At 39.6% G+C, this 16733-nt stretch overlaps 1 protein-coding gene and 1 non-coding gene across 2 annotated transcripts in view; one reads left to right on the top strand and one right to left on the bottom strand.

Annotated features, from left to right (window-relative positions):
• Positions 1–16733, bottom strand: part of LOC126266754 (tyrosine-protein phosphatase non-receptor type 23) — a gene marked incomplete in the record, with an annotated part of 145206 nt that overhangs the window by 107079 nt on the left and 21394 nt on the right. Inside the window, 2 exon segments of the mRNA XM_049971269.1 lie at positions 4398–4542; positions 13280–13457. Of these exon segments, the coding sequence (XP_049827226.1) occupies positions 4398–4542; positions 13280–13457 (323 nt within the window).
• On the top strand, positions 420–495 carry Trnat-ugu (transfer RNA threonine (anticodon UGU)). Its single transcript has one exon. It is a non-coding gene; the product is annotated as a tRNA-Thr (tRNA).

Genomic DNA, 16733 nt, shown 5'->3' with positions numbered 1-16733 from the left:
GCCTTACTTTGGGCAGGGCACTAAATTTCATAAAGAACCCCTCAAACTGATATTGCCTGGAATCCTATAGATGAAGACTTAACATGAAATGATAATTAAATGGACACCCTAGCTGCAAACAGGCGTTGATGCACTTCATTAGGGACATGTTGAAAATGTGTGCCCCGACCTTTCGGGAACAGATACTATCGTCATGTATAGTTAAAATACGGCTTCCCTGCCATTGACCTTCTTGTGCGAACACACACACTATGCCCGAACTCGTACGGGACCTGGTAGATTAATCTGCCACGAGTAATGAGTATGATGGGCAAACATCTCTTAGGCACACTCGAATGTAGTGGTGTAGACATGTTGGGAATGTGGGTCTCACGGGGAGCGTGCAAGGGATAAGACCCTGCAGTCGCGCTATCCTCTGTGCCCTCGGTGGCTCAGATGGATAGAGCATCTGCCATGTAAGCAGGAGATCCCGGGTTCGAGTCCCCGGTCGGGGCACACATTTTCAACATGTCCCTAATGAAGTACATCAACGCCTGTTTGCAGCAAGGGTGTCCATTTAATTATCATTTCATTTCTAGAAAAGCTGCATGGTCATCTACGGTAACTGTTCTTTCGGGAACAGATACTATTGTCATGTATAGAAGACTTAACAACTAAATGCAGCCATCCTGGTTCAGCTAAAACACAACCATCTACTTTATTCTTTAGCTCTTTCTTTTACTATGCCTCTCTGCAATATCTTTCTTTGTGTCTATCCAGTTTCACCACTGTCCCAACACTACAACTTATGTCCTGTATTTATCTTTTCTTCCTTTTTTTCGCTCCTGTCAATTTCCTTTGCAGACTTTGTGGTTCTTTAGTGGATATAGGGGCAAGAAACAGATGCACTTCATGAGAGAGAATTCAGATATTAAGTTATTCTACACCTAATATAAAATAGTGAAAGTAATACATAACTTAATTTGTTGTAATTGCAGAGTCAGTTGTAAACAGTAAATCTGAATGTTTAAATACTATACATACAAATACAAAGGTTTACAATTCAGTCTTTTTCAGTACAATGACAATTCCACACATGACGAGCTCTGACTGGTGTGAAAGTCTGTAAATCATACTAAATGGCAAACACACAAAATGGACACTATGCGTTGATGTTTCAACTCGAGTAGGCCCACTGCAGGAGCTCTGGAGAGGGGATGCTTGGACGTTATTGGTAGAGCGTAAGCACTGGTGGCAGCGCTCTCAAGCCGCAGGGGTGGCTGTAGGAAATGTGGTGTGACTGCAGTTGCAGGTTTTAAAGTGTGGCTGACCAGATGGTGGCCAATACTGCACCTCCTTTGTCTTAAAATCTTCCTTTGCTATTTCTTCATTCCATCAATTATCGTTTAATTTTTTCTGTCCAAAATTACTCACTTTTCATTCAACATTTCTCCTCGCATTGCATATATCCTCCTCAATAATGACTAAAATAAAATCACTTAGTTTCTTCCTTGCAGAAGCAACATATCACCTTTTATTAAGCTGACTGCATGTTTTGTGTGTTTTTATTTTATCAGAGCTTCATATAGCCATGTAGTTATTTTAACAAATTGTAGCAATGTGTGCAATGGCTCAATATGGACTGGCACAGCTGCATGATAATAGATTGCCTGACGAAAGAAGTAAGGCACCCACGAGGTACGGTCGGATATCAATGTAACTATATATACATAGATACTCTGGAAGTCTCCGTACAGTGCGTGATGGAGAGTATCCTGTGCATTCCCTACTACTTATCATTTTAAGCCCTTTTCTACTCGCAAACACAGCAAGGGAAAAACCATTGTCTGTAGGCCTTCATATGAGCCCTAATTTCACATATCTTACCTTTGTCGCCCTTAAGCACAATGTGTGTTGGCAACAGTAGAATTGTTCAGCAATAAATTTCAAATGCCAGTTCTCCAAATTATCTCAATAATGTTTTTCGAAAAGACTATTGCCTTCCTTCCAGAGATTCCCATTTGAGTCCCCAAAGCATCTCTGTAATACGTATTGTTTGAACCTACCGGTAACAAATCTAGCAGCCTGCCTCTGAATTGCTTCGATGTCTTCCTTCCATCCGACCTGGTACAGATCCCAAACACTGGAGCAGTACTCAAGAATAGGTTGCACCAGCATCCTATATGCGATCTCCTTTACAGGAGAACCACTCAATCCTAAAAATTCTCTCAATAAACTAAAGTCAATCATTTGCCTTCCCTGCCATAGTTTTCACGTTCGTTCCACCTCATATCACTTTGCATTACGTCTGGATATGTAAATGACTTGACTGTGTCAAGCAAGACACTAGTAATATTGTATCTGAATGTTACATGTTTGTTCTTCCTACTCACTGGCACTAACTTACATTTTTCCACATTTAGGACTAGCTGATACTGATTACTACAACTGGAAATTTTATCTAAGATGTCTTATATCTTTCCACAGTCACTCAACTTCGACACTTTACCATGCATCATGGCATCATCAGCAAGCAATCACAGATTGCCGCCCATTCTGCCCACAAAATCATTTATGTATATAGAGAACAACAGTGGTCCTATCTCACTTCCCTGGGGCACTCCTGACAATACCCTTGTATCTGATGAACACTCGCCATCAAGGACAACATACCGGGTACTATTGTTTAAGAAGCCTTAGAGACACTCACATACCTATGAACTTGTTCTGTATGCTTGTACCTTCATTAACAGCCTGCAATGGTGCAGTGTCAAATGCTTTCTGGAAATCTAGAAATATGGAATCTTCCTGTTGTGCTTCATTCATAGTTCTATGTATATCATGTACAGTAAAGTATGTATTATGCCTGTCTACCGGCGCTTTCCCGCTTGGTAAGTCTTGGAATCTTTGTTTTTAATATATTTGTCCCATGTGGAAGTTTCTTTCTATTTTATTTATCCCGTCCTCACAATCCAAGCGGTCAAGCCATGATCCCCATTCCCTGACACACACAACTTTCCACTGCTGCGCTGCATGGTGGTCACTGAAGCCTGCCCAGAGCTTACAGTGACAGGGGACTGGAGGTGCTTACCAGTCCCCAACTCAGGAACCATGGGGTTGCCAAGCCCATACGCAGCAAATCAATGCTGAGCCCCTGAGGGCTCAGATGTCACAAGTATGATCACCATGTTGTCAGGGGCCTCAGCCAGAAGTGTACGTAACAGCCCCACCACACATACTGGCTACATGTGCTGGTGACCTATCGGGCCGGAGGAGGGCTCTACGGCAGGGGAAGGAATAGGGGCAGATGGGGTGGTGGTGGAGGGCTGGCGGGGGGGTAGGGGGGGGGGGGAGAACGCCTGGCTATAGATCCTAAGGTGTTCTTCCTCAAATGGCTCACATTACAGAGAGAAAGGTCAAACCCCAAATGGTGACCAAATGTGCCAAAAAGGAAGGGTGAAAAAGAAAAAGCAAGGGAAACAAAACATAATGGAATACATGAGACAAAGTGGATAGCCAGGCTGAAATAAGTAAGAAGAGAGGGGAAGGAGGGGGCAGAGGGGAAGGAGTGAGGACAGGAAGGGAGGGGCATAGGGGCACGGGAAGGGAAATGCAGTCTGGGAAGGAAGAAAGGGCAGAAAGAGGTCACAGATCCGTGTATGCCACATGCAATCTCACCAAAAAAACAATGAGCTCCCTGTGGATGTCGGGTCCATTTTGTTAGTTTTATTTGTGGAAGCTTGTGCATTCACCAAAGTGTTTATCTTATTTGCTCCCTTAAAAGTGAAATGGAGAGCCCAATGCTTTTGAAGCTGAAGTCAGTGTTGACTCCCAAGATCTTTTTATTGATCCTTAACATACTTTTGCCAGATCCCTTCAGAAGCTGAAATCCTTTTGCTTCATCTATGTAACTTGTCTCTTGTAATGATTTTCTGTTTGACAAGGATATTCATAAGGCGTTTCAGTTTTCCAGTTTTGAGGAGTGAGTAAATGTTGAAAGTAGCAAAGTATGACCCTTTCATACTTTCACCTCTTTACATGTTGGTGAGAGCTCCCCTGAATCTACTGGCTCACTGACATTGTGGTTGACAATGGTGGATTGGTTACGACCTGGTAGTAGTAAAAACTTGCCACCGTGTTAAAATGAATGATCATGCTAGGGGTCAATGCATAGACACCAAAAGGGTCACAGTCGAAGTTAATCTCAGACACACCATGTGATGTGGCCTGGCTTCTCTTTTATGGCTTCTTTAGGTGCCTACCCTTCTCCTTTATCTGGGCTTGGAACCGGCAGCAACACAGCAGGATTTTTCCTTCATCAGATTTGTAAAAATTTAAGACATTGCCCTCACATTTACACTTCAAAATCAAAAGACTCCAAACTCTCAGGAAAGATTACCTTGTAATATATTTCTTACCTATTATTGTTGGTTTCCTGTTATCCATCATGCTCTTCTCCAATATACATTCTTGAGCCTGAGCCAGTGAAAGATAATACATAAACTGCATAATATCTGGAGCCAAATCCACTCCTGCTGGCTGTGGGTAGCTGCCTTTTAAATGCTAACAAATGGAGAGAATAAAATTAATTAGGTATTATTGTAGCTCAGGAAAGTAACTACCTAGCAGATAACCCAAAACTAACTAATGTGTACAAACACACAAATTCAACTCACACACCCACACAAATGGCCACTGTGATCTGCATGTGTAGAGGTCTGGATGCAGTGACCAATGATCTTGGTCTGGGTGGGTAGCTGGGTACAAGAGAGACATGGAGTGGAAAGGGGGAGGAATAACAAGGCACGGATGGCGAAAGATACTCCACTTGTGGGAGTGTACAAGGACATGGTGGGGACAGGATGGTGGATTGTTAGGTGCAGCATCAGGAGGCGGTACTTGAGGGGAAAGGGGCAGAGAACAGAAGCAGAATGGGGAAAAGGACCATGCAGACGATCAGGTGGATAGCAGTCTTGAGTGAGGCTGGAGTGGGAGCAGGGAAGTGGATAGAGGCAGTTGGGCACAGGGACCAGTGAAGGCCGAGGTCTGGTGGGTTACTGGAACAAAGGATATGTTGTAGGGAGAGTTTCCACCTGCGCAATTTGGTGTTGGTGGCACAGGATGTGAAGCAGTTGAAGTTAAGTGTGTTCAGCAACTGAGTGGTCCAGCTGGCTCATAAACACACTTTGGTGGTGGCCATTCATGTGGACAGACAGCTTTTTAGTGGTCATTTTCACACAGAATGCCACACAGTTTTTGCAGCCAAGCTGCTTTCACAGATGACCCTCTTTCTGATTGGGTGGGATATGCCAGTGACAGGACTGGCATAGGTGGCAGTGAGGGGATGTTTGGGACAGGTCTATTAGAGAGATATGAGTCATGGGATGAGGGGCTGGGAAAAGGAGTTTAATATGGAGGGCCAAAGATATTGCCTAGGTTGGGTGGACAGCAGAGTACCATTGTGGGAGGAGTGGGGGGCTTAGTGGGTGGAATATTTCTCATATAAGGGCACAGTGAGTGGTAGTCAAAATCCTGTGGATCATACTGAGTCATGAGGGTTTACAGCTTTGTGCCCGGTTAGTCAGTACAAGAGGGATGCAGGTGACTGGGGAGAAAAAGAATGGAAAATCTGTTTCTGAACATGGGTGGGAGGGTAAGTTCAGTCTGTGAGGCCTCATAAATATTTGGAGAGTGGCAACCTGTCACTGTGCAAGTGCAGTAACTACAGGTGCCTAGGCTGTATGGAAGAGACTTCTTGGTGTGGAATAGGTGGCAGCTGCCAAGGTGGAAGTATTTTTGATGCCTAGAAGGTTTGATGATGATGGAGGTACTGATGGAGCCATCTACAAGGTGGAGGCTGACACTGAGGAAGGTGGCATGTTGGGCTGAGGAGAGCCAGATGAAGTAGAGTGAGGAAAAGGTGTTGAGATTCTCTAGGAATCTGGATAGGGTGTCCTCATGAAAACTGAATCAAAATACAGTTGTGATTCTCAGATCATTCATTTTTCTAAACTGATAATTTGATTTTCATTTTTTCTCATTATAAGTCTATATTCAATACAAGATTTTACATTATCAGTAAAAATTTCACTGTTCACTGAAGGAGATGATATAAATGTGAGAAAGGAATAAGTGCAAATAGGCAATGTGTTACAAGAAAATGAGTAAGGTAACCACCTGTCCTTACTGCAATGAAACAGCTTGTCTCGGAGGTGTACCTTAACATATATTTACTTCTGTTGTAAGAGGCTTTGCCCCTTCTTTAGTTTCACTGACATGGAAACATTATTCCTTTATCACTGTATTGTATCATCCCTGTGGTCTTTTTTTTTTTGTTATAAAGAAATTTTCACATTTTTGCCTTCTTTGCTCCATAAATGTCATGTACATACTGAACTACTGACATATGGAACCTGCCATTAACACTTTTACTACCACAGATACGCTCTCTCTGCATTCTGTGTTGAAGGTGGCTTTTATTATGGCTGTAGTACATGCCAAATGCTGAGAGATGGCATTTTGGCCAATATGAAACACTTATCACAACGTTTTTTGAAAACTATTAGGTGAAAAAATTTGATTTTTGCACATCTTACAATCTAATATCTTTACTTAATGAATTTCTTTTCGTTATCTGCCATACTTACTATGCCACATCACATTAAACATTGCACGAAATTTTAGAGAGTTTGCAAAGGTAAAAACATATTGCATAAACTTTTAGTTGGTTGATTTTAGTTCATACGCTGAAGTGAATTAAATGTAGATAAGACATTGAAATTTTATTTAGAATTGAGAGCAGAAAGATATCATTTCATTCTCAAATTACTGGGCCTTACATCTGATGGGTAGTCACACATAATGTGCGTTATCATCCTTGTGCATCACGAATCAGGTGGTCATAACAACCACCGTATCTTATAAATGACACGATATTGAAACTACGTTTTTTGCAAATAATAGATGCAATGAAACACATATGTTGTATTATACGAGGGTTGGAACTTAAACAGTGGCAACTATATATTCCCAACCGATACAAAAGTGTTACATGTTTGCACCTGTTAATGTCCTTCAAAGTAGTCACCAGCGTTGTGTAGAGCCTGTTGCTAGTTATGTGGAAGGCTTAGTATTATGTTAGCAGAGCCAGTTCTGTTGACGGTGAGAATGGAGCGGTCTAAAGTTATGGTGATTCTCGTGTTCAACTTTGGTGGTGTTATACCTAACGCATTACGTTCCTCCACGGCAAACCGTCAATGCGCAGTATTACTGCTCATTTTTGGAGCATCACCTGCGACCAGCTTTGCGACAGAAGCAGCAACACTTTCTGCGCAGCCCACCCATCATTTTGCACAACAATGTGCAGGCGCATAAAGTGCAAACTGTGTCTGCTCTGTTTGGTCAATGGGACTGGGAAGCACTGTACCATCCACCACACTCCTCAGACTTAAGTCCTTGTGACTTTGATTTGATTCTGAAGATGAAGCAACCACTTCGTGGCATTCGCTTCAAAACTGTTCCAGAGATTCAACAGGCAGTGGACCTCTCCATTTGCACCATTAACAGAACAGGCTCTGCTAACGGTATACTACATCTTCCACATTGCTGGCAACAGGTCCTACACAATGCTGGTGACTACTTTGAAGGACAGTAACAGGTGCAAACATGTAACTCTTTTGTATTGGTTGTGAATAAATAGTTGTCACTATTTAAGTTCCAACTCTTGTAAATACACAAAACTTTTTTATTCGCCAAGACATAGAAGTAACTCTTCCACAGCATTAAGAGGTCTGCGGTTCAGGATGCAGATAGACATCCACAATACTATAGGAAAACCCAAGCATGTCCACAGCACTTATGGGACAGTGTAGCGGGATGTGTATGCATGTCCACAGCAGCGAAAGATATAACAGAACCTCCCCAAAAGTTATACCTAACCACATATGTAGCTGATTACCTGTGAAATGTGAATACTCATATTTGGATTCCATTGCAAAGTTTTTTTTTTCTTTTATGAAGCTTCAACAAGATACATGCACAGAAACAAAAGGATTGCTATGGAAATGAATAAGTCAGATTTTGAGCTTCTTAGAAAATTTATGGTAAGTTAAGAACAAATAATATTATCTTCCCTGTGTATCACATTACAAGCAAGTAAAGATAGAAAAAGCTTCTACTCTTGTGGCGTAAGTAAATGCACAAGAATAAAAACTGGCTTATGCACTAGCTTGCAGAACTCTAGTTTCTTGTTCTGGAAAAGAAAGGAAAGGGAAGGATAATTGATCAGATAGAATTTATAGAAGGATGAGGCAATAATTGACATCATCAACAGAGGAAAATGACAAAAGGTAGCTAACAGAGAGGAAAGACAACAAGAGAAGTTATATGGTATAAAGCACATGAAAGAGGGACAAATGAACATGTCTGGGAGAAAATAAGTAAGAGTCTTAAGTAAGGCAATATAAAGGAGTCAGGAGATAAAATTTGGAGACGGCCCATTTTCAGGTGTATTTCAAAATTATCTGAAGAACATTGATAGTGTAACAGTGGCAGATACTGTATATGGATGTATTATAGAATAGGAACACATTATACTTCATACAGTACTGCTTAGTTAAGTTCCACAGAAACTGACTCAGTGTCTACTGAAAGATATAATGAAAGAAAAGTCAGTTCTGAAGGAATGACAGACACATCATTTGGAAATGATTACACTGAGAAATTTTAATTCCCTTTGTGACATTTACTTAGTAACACAGTATATATGTTTATCCTACAAACTTTTACATTACTTTATTAATTACCTACTCAAACATGAAGGCAAACGTCAATTTATGATGGGAAAAATATGATGAGAATACCACCTGGCACAGACATGAGTGTCATAACACCATTCTGTCTTAGCCCCCCCCCCCCCCTTTTCTTTTAATGGAAACCATTGCTAATGCTTTACACTTCTTGTTTACACACACACACACACACACACACACACACACACAAATTAGTCTTCTATACACTGTGTGACTGTTAATGTGTGTGTGTGTGTGTGTGTGTGTGTGTGTGTGTGTGTGTGTGTGTGTGTGTGTGTGTATATGAAGAGAGAGAGAGAGAGAGAGAGAGAGAGAGAGAGAGAGAGAGAGAGAGAGAGAGAGATTCTGCCGGCTGACCTATTTCGCTAGCTCCAAAAAACAGCTTCACATAAGTATTTAAGTATCAGGCCTTACAGTCAATCAGCCTCAGGAGCAGAAATCAAACACTTCCATTTGTCATTTCCAGCTCCCACTAATGGTACTCAGTTATGAGCTGCTTGCTGCCAGGAATTTCCTCAAATTGGAGAACAACAGCTGTCTTGGGTAAATCACTCATCCTTGACCCAGCAGAGTCGGCACAGAGCTTGAGACATTCCTCTTATCTTGGACAACATTTTAGTTATCAGTTTTAACAACATACTGAGACACTGCAGTTAACAAGAATAACTCACTTTCTCAAGCAGCAGTGTGGGACACTAAAGTGATGAGTAAGAAGCAGTTACCATACTCGGGATACAGGTAGCGAGATTGGCCAAGCAATACAACACTGAAGTTTGCAAGTGGAGTGAGGCACTATGAATAAGTCATGAGAGCAGATTCAACACAGCAATTCTGAATGGCAGGAACACACCAACATTTAGGCACAAGGCTAAGGTTTTTTCATCAGATATTAATTATTAAAACACAGCTTTGGCATAATAAATACTATGCGAGGTAGGTCACAAAAGCTCTGCTACTACCATACTACCATGCAGTAAACTATTCATATCAGGGGAAAATGACAGTTATTAGTCTGGCACCAATGTGCAAGTAGTACTCAAGTTGTACTAAGTGTACTAGAGGTTTCAGCTGTGAGCTTCTCTCTTCGGTCGACATTAGGATGCAATACAGACTTGATCTCTGAACAAACCATACTCTCAATTTTCTGTAACATTAAAGTTATTTGTGTCGAACTGTGTGATTGTTCACTGTTTTATGGTGCTGGTCAATAAATGCATCATAATGGTACCCTGAAATTTATTTAAAATAGATCAGCTACCAACATTTCCCCTTGTAGCCATAAAGGCAGACTGTTTGCAAAATTCAGAGCACTAGAGGAATCGCTTCAAGCAACTGTAAAAAAACTGATGCATGTTTCTCTCCTGTTATGTTTTCCCCTCCTTTCAAAATTTTTATATATATATTTTTTTGCAAAAATCTTCAATAGTGTTATTTTTATGACACACACAGTACCAAAAATTTTTAATATTAATTCAGCGTTGAGCCAACTCAATTTTATTACCCATTACACTCTTTTGGATACTTAGAACACACTAATGTAATTAATTTACCTAAAAGCTGTGCTAATTATAAAATACCATTAATATAAAATGTTGTTATCATTGTTCCTATGTAAATATATATGAATCTGTTAACTTTCAGATGAAGTACATCAGAAATATACATAAATAATTAAAGTATCTATACAGTTAATGCTGGAAATACGTTAGCAACTTTTGTACTCATTTGTTTTCAGAGTAATTAGCATTCTTATCTAAAATTTGGTTACTCGAGGTAGAATATCATATTCTGGGAAACTAGACAACATAATGCAATAGCAGTTATTGTTTTATTTAAAAGACTTCAGTCAAACTCACCTTATCCCACTATTCAGTTTTTTAGAAATAGAAATCTTTAATTGAAACATGTAAAAAGACAGTAGACAACAATAACTGAAAGTAGTTTTAATTATTGCAATCTTATAAAAGAGAGGCTGCAGGGAGTCATTTCAGGCAGTCCATGGAAAGGTAGGACACGAACAAGATCTGTGCGTGAATTCACACACACTATGTATGCAAATTTCGTGTGTGAGTTTATGCAGTGATTGGAGAGAGAGAGAGAGAGAGAGAGAGAGAGAGATTGACTGTGAGCTCACAATTAATCTCAAGAACTGAGTTAATTTACAATTATGCATTCTGAAAATGGTGACAATAATATTGGGCTGTGAACTATGTTATTTTAAAATGATATTTTAGTTTTCATTTTGATATGACTACCTACTGGAAGGGCAGTGTAATTAGGGGCTGTGTTAATGACTACTCGTCACATGTAAACTTTTTACTAGGTCATTTCAGTATTAAATTACTGCACTCAAACAATCATAACACAAGGCATCAACATGGTCTAGGATGTGACTTCTCATTTAATTGTGCATAAATTATAGTAAATGAGACTGAATCTGGCCATAAACAGTATGTTATTAAATATCAAAGTGCTACGAAAAGTGTTATGGACTGTAAACCTGGTGTGCGCATCATCATTTGAAATAGCCTACTTTCGCCAATTACTTTCCGCCAGGTGCAGCTACCCGAGGCACATTAGCACAGTTAAATAGGGTAATACCACAGGACTTCATCAGCAAAAGCAAGATGCAGAACAGGTAGGGAGAATTTCTAAGTACCAATTCACTAAGTTGAGCCATGAAAATGTTGACTTAAATTTTGCAGCTCGATTGGGAAGAAACAATCAGTTGTATTGAAGTTGCCTATACTACTATCTACAGACTCATGACTAGACAGAGAAAAATTTATGGAGGTTTGTAATTGAGATGGAGTAATAAGATACCTGGCAGCTCACAGTGCTGTTGCCAGTTTTTAACTGTGAAGCACAAACGGCTGCAGGTGAAAACAGTAACCTGATGCCAATGATGCTGAGGTGTATCGCAAAGACATCCCCTTCGAGTGAGTGTAGGAGGATACATGATGACTTAGACAAAGATTCTAGTTGGTGCGATGAATGACAGCTAGCTCCAAATGTAGAAAAATGTAAGTTAATGTGGATGAGTGGGAAACACAAACTCATAATGTTTGGATACAACATTAGAAGTGTCCTGCTTACCACTAGCCTATTGTTTAAATATGTGAGACTAACACTGCAAAGTGATATGAAATGCAATGAGCATTTGAGATTTGTTATAGGTTTTATTTTTATTTATTTATTTATTTTTATTTTTTTTAAATAGAGAAATAATCGTATGGCATCAGTGGCCAGGAGTTCCCAGGCAGGAAGTTCGGGGGCCAAGTGCAAGTCTTACTGAATGCGATGCCACATTGGGCAACCTATGTGTCGACAAAGGGGACGGAATGATGATGATGATGATGATGATGATGATGATGATGATGATGACAGCACAACACCCAGTCCCTAATGGGAGGAAATCTCCCACCCCAGCCAGGAACCGGACCCGAGCCCCCATCCGTGGCAATATAATGCGCTGACCATTCAGCTATTGGGGTGAACATAGGGAAGGTGAATGGTTAACTTTGGTTTATCGTGAGAATTTTGGGAAAGTGTGGTTCATCTACAAAGGAGATTACATATAGGATGCATGTGTGCCCTGTTTTTAAGTACTGCTCAAGTGTTTGGGATCTGTGGTGGGTTGGATTAAATGCAGACATCAAAGCAATTCAGAGGCAGACTGGTACACTTGTTACTGTCAAGTTCGAACAATATGCAAGTGTTATGGAGTCGGTTTGGGTACTCAAATGGGAATCCCTGGAGGAGAGGCAATGTTCTTTTTGCAGATACCCAGCATCTGGAGCTGACTGCAGACTGATTCTAATGCGCCAACATACATTTTGTTTAAGGACAATGAAGATAAGCATGTAGACAGTTGCTTTTTCCTCACTCTATTTGCAAGTGGAACAGGAAAGGAAATAACTAATAATGGAGCAAGGTACCCTCCACCTCATATGTACTGGCCCTGGTGAACACAACAACCAACAAAAGAGCACACTGATGTGGCCAGGAAATGGTATGTTACATGGATACTCTCACTCTTAAGGGGGATTTGTCTGAAAGCTAGAAAAATTCTCAGCCTCTTTTATGCATCCATCAATAACTCATAGCTTCAATCATTCAGCAAAGTTCTTGCCTTTACTCCTTATATCAGCATACAATTCTTTACAGGTAACTATTGAGGCCAGTATTTTTTGAAGAATCCTGAGAAGTCAGTCTATTAAAAAAAGCAAAACACAGCAGTCATAATATGCTTGACTGGAGGACAAAGTGATGCATATTTCACATTATCTACATGAAATATATTACTAATGATGTATAAGACAGATCTGCGGACTAACGGGAGGAAAAATGTATTGTACATGTTGTCTCATGACAGTAAGTCTGGCCAGTAACTCCATCTCATATTTTATTAGTTTTATCAACTGAATCTTCCTTTGATGCAATTAAATGTATTATACTGGGTTAAAAAAAATTGCACTATAAAAATTTACCTCAAATGCCCAAGCTGCACACTGAAAATGGGTACATGACATTTTCATACCCTCAGCTGATACTCTGGTATCCAAGGCGCCTAACTGTGTGTGCAATGCTCCTATATTGTAGAGGATGCACACCATTTCAAATCGAATATCAGTTGAAGTGCAAACCATACTTGCATATGTATCTCTCCTGAAAGAGCAGCATTTTAAAAATATAAGAATTATATCGAATGTGTAGCAAATAAGATTTTACAATATAATCTCATTAAATGATGTACAAAAGTAAATGACTAATCTTAGGTACAGAAAGAATATTAAATTTAATAATTAAAATGAAACTAAGAAAATAATGAAGTCAGGACTAGTCTCAGACAATTTGATGATTCTTACAAAGCCACAGCAGCCTTTCAGATAAATGAGATGGTAAAGTGGACCTAAACATTTTCTAAGCCAAGATGAGCCACCCCTTCCAGTCAGAGAGATAGTATATGTTGGCATGAAATGTTCATATATTCTTCTGCACAAATAAGACAGTTTTACAGCTGAGTTTGATAAGCAACTTCAGAAACACCTTTGTGGCATTCTGGTTTTGGCTCAAATAGAAACCTCACAAACACAACAGAAGTGCATTCCTAGTTCTTATGATGGGTGGGTACAGTGCAATACTATATCTTTTGTTTCATTTATAGATTAAGCAAACATGTAAAATTCTTTAAACTAGTACATAAATGCTTTTGGGGTTCAATGCAGAGAACAGATGCCAAACAACTTAAAATGGTATGTCATTTAACTTCCAAGTGAATGAGTGATTAAACCTTACACATGTGAACCTATTAATTTCCTTCCCAATCAGAGCTCGTACTTGGTCACCAGTGATCTCATTCTTGATGGGCATTAATCTCTAGCTTCATAATTCAGCTCTTTCTCGCTTATCGGCATTGTACACCTGGAGATAATCATTAAATACTATTTTGTTAGCTATCTGAACAATGACACGATACGATTTTTGACAATACTCAATCATTTCTGTCTGTTAATGCTTCTCTGGCTTATAAGTTCTGGGACTGTGGCACCAAGCTGCAACTCTCACGCCACCCTTTCATGTACAAACACTTTTACTGATCTTCACTTTTTTTTTTTACTTTCAAATAATTTTTGTAGATATTTTCCTAGTTTATTTGACTGTGTCTTTATTTTATCCTCCTTTTCAAATTTAACATCTTGCATTTTCAAAGGAACTTTTTGCCACCACAAGTACTATGACAGTAATTATACTACTAGTTTCTTTCCTTTTCAGTGCCAAGTGTAAGATCTAAATTTCTTCTCTGAAAGCAAAATGACTTTTGATCAGCATGTTCTGCATTTTTCTTTCAATTCTTATGCATTTTATGACCTAATGAGGTAGTTTGGCAATATAACAACACTGGACTAATATAATGAGGATGGCACTTCAAATCCATGTAAGGCCATCCAGATTTATGTTTTTTATTATTTCACTAAATGACTTAAAACTAGTGGCAGGAGGGATTCTTTGAAAGGGCACGATCAATTTCCTTCCCAAACAGAGCCCGTACTTAGTCGCTAGTGTTCTCATTCTTAATGGGCATTAATCTCTAGCTTCATTCTTTCCTAGAAGTTTATAAGAGTGTAATAAGAGAAAAATTAAAATGTGAAAACATCTCAAAGCAATGCAAATTAATAAAATGTTCAAAAACTGCCACCAGAGCAAAGTAGTTAAATTTTTATGAGCACTCCACAAAAAATGTCATTTGGTGACTGACTGCCATATGGCTGATGGTCTCATCCTTCATGCTTCCAGAAAGAAATGCATGGGGCTTGTGAAGAATAGAATAGGACTCAAAAACCTAGTGTATGAGGCCTGTTCAAAGCATTCTGGAACATTCATAATTTCGAGCCAATGGTGTGTTGGAGCGAAATGCAGTTGGCATCCCTGCACACAACTGTGTTTAATATGCAACTGACAGAAGTTTCATTGTTGTATGTCTGTAAGTTATTTCAGTGCTGTATTGAGTAGCACATTGTGTCACACAGTTTGTTAATTTTGAGATGGCAGAGTTAAGACGAGCAACGTGTCTCGCTTAAGAAACTCAAGAGAACCTTTAAGAGACACCAAATTATGCAGGAAGCTTACAGTGATGACTGCTTAAGCTGTTCTCAATGTTACGAACGGTTCACATAGTTTAGAAACGGCCCGGACAGAAGTTAAAGATGACTCTCGTTCAGAACACCCTTCGATGTCTATTGATGTCAGATCACATGTTCAGCCATTCTGATAGTTTTATTTGACTTTGAAGGATTAGTTCATCATGAATTCGCGCCACAGTGATACACTGTTAATCGATGGTGCTATCAGGACGTTTTGTGATGTCTGTGAGAAAATATGAAGATGAAAGGGCCTGAAAATTCACGGCTCTTGAAGCATGATAATACACTAGGCATTCATCCCTGTTGGTGTGTGACTACTGCACAAAAAATGAAATCACTGTGCTGCCTCATCCTCCGTACTCTCCAGACCTGGCTCCTCCAGACTTGTTTTTATTTCTAAAGCCAAAAACCCTGCTGACAGGATGAAGATAGGCAATTATAGACAAGATAAAAGAAAATTCGCAGATGGTGCTATGAATGATCCAGGAACAGGTGTGTCAAGACTGCTTCTGGAAGTGGAAATGGTGTTGAGAGAGGTGTATCAATTGTGGAAGAGAGTATTTCGAAGGAGACCATGTACAATAAGTAAAAGGTAAGTCTAGAAAATTTTTGTGGAGAAAGTTCTGGAATTTTTTGAACAGACCTTGCATGTAATGTACCTTCCGATTGTGCACACTATTATGTGAGGAAGACAATGTACCCCACTGAGCATTGCTGGATAAAACATTGGAGGTGTTCGGCTCTGTGCCATCTAGATACACCAGACATGATGTCCAGACACTCACATTTTTTCTATGAGAGCATGATCAAAGAGGTGGCTGAGATTAAAAAACAAAAAAATACCATAAATAAAATTGGTGGCTAGCAGCTGTCCACTACTACAGACCTAGTCACTGTATGATTAAATGGGAATGGGTAACAAAGGATGTAGAAACTGCCTTATATGATGACGAACTGAGCACTGTTGGCATCACAGCTAGTAACGAAACTGTGTAAAAACAAAGGGACCATTAGCACAGTAGTTGGTAACCAACTTATAAGAACTGAGGAATATTTTGGCAAAAGTTATGGAAATTTAATCACCTGATACAGCTAGAACATTTTATTGGAAGTATAATAGTTTTCACATTTCTCTCATTGCACCTACTTTGGTAGAGTGATGGTAGTGCATCAGATTCAGTCAATTCACTTAAATACAAATCAATAGTCTGACAAATGCTGACTACGGCACTGAATTACCCATTTCTTCCATTTAAAATTACCATTGTTTTTGTATCATGCTTCTGGCATCTCTTTTCCA

This window comes from Schistocerca gregaria, chromosome 4 (assembly GCF_023897955.1).
Source record: "Schistocerca gregaria isolate iqSchGreg1 chromosome 4, iqSchGreg1.2, whole genome shotgun sequence".
NCBI lineage: Eukaryota > Metazoa > Arthropoda > Insecta > Orthoptera > Acrididae > Schistocerca > Schistocerca gregaria.
Note: the sequence above shows the minus strand (reverse complement) of the source record. Positions and strands in the feature narration are given on the sequence as shown.